We start from the raw sequence: 310 nt of genomic DNA on the forward strand, positions 1-310 counted from the left end.
ACGCGCACCGTCACTCACACCGTCACTCAGCGAACCTCCCCCTCCACCGGCGCCACCTCCCGGACCACCCGCGTCACCTCCTCGGCGACCAAGTCCGCGAGCCCCTCGTCGTCGATGACGACCACCCGCACGTCGTCGCCGGCGCCCTCTGCGAGGTCAGGGGTCAAGGCCACGGTGAGGTCGGCGGCGCACTCGACCCCGGGTCGCGCGAGCAAGATTCCGGCGCCGAAAGGATCGGCGAGTAAAATCCCCGCGCCGAAGCCGTAGATGGCGCCACCGGGAACCGGACCGGGGAGAGCGCCATCTAGTG

General features: G+C 70.6%; 1 protein-coding gene across 1 annotated transcript in view; it reads left to right on the forward strand.

The window, feature by feature from the left end:
• Positions 1-304, forward strand: part of LOC106809510 (microtubule-actin cross-linking factor 1-like) — a 44,543-nt gene extending 44,239 nt beyond the window's left edge. The window contains exon 26 of the mRNA XM_014812603.1: positions 103-304. Within this exon, the coding sequence (XP_014668089.1) occupies positions 103-267 (165 nt within the window). The 3' untranslated portion in view covers positions 268-304. The remainder of the gene's footprint in view (positions 1-102) is intronic.
• Positions 305-310: the final 6 nt, after the last annotated feature.

Source organism: Priapulus caudatus, unplaced genomic scaffold (assembly GCF_000485595.1).
Source record: "Priapulus caudatus unplaced genomic scaffold, Priapulus_caudatus-5.0.1 Scaffold360, whole genome shotgun sequence".
Taxonomy (NCBI): domain Eukaryota; kingdom Metazoa; phylum Priapulida; class Priapulimorpha; order Priapulimorphida; family Priapulidae; genus Priapulus; species Priapulus caudatus.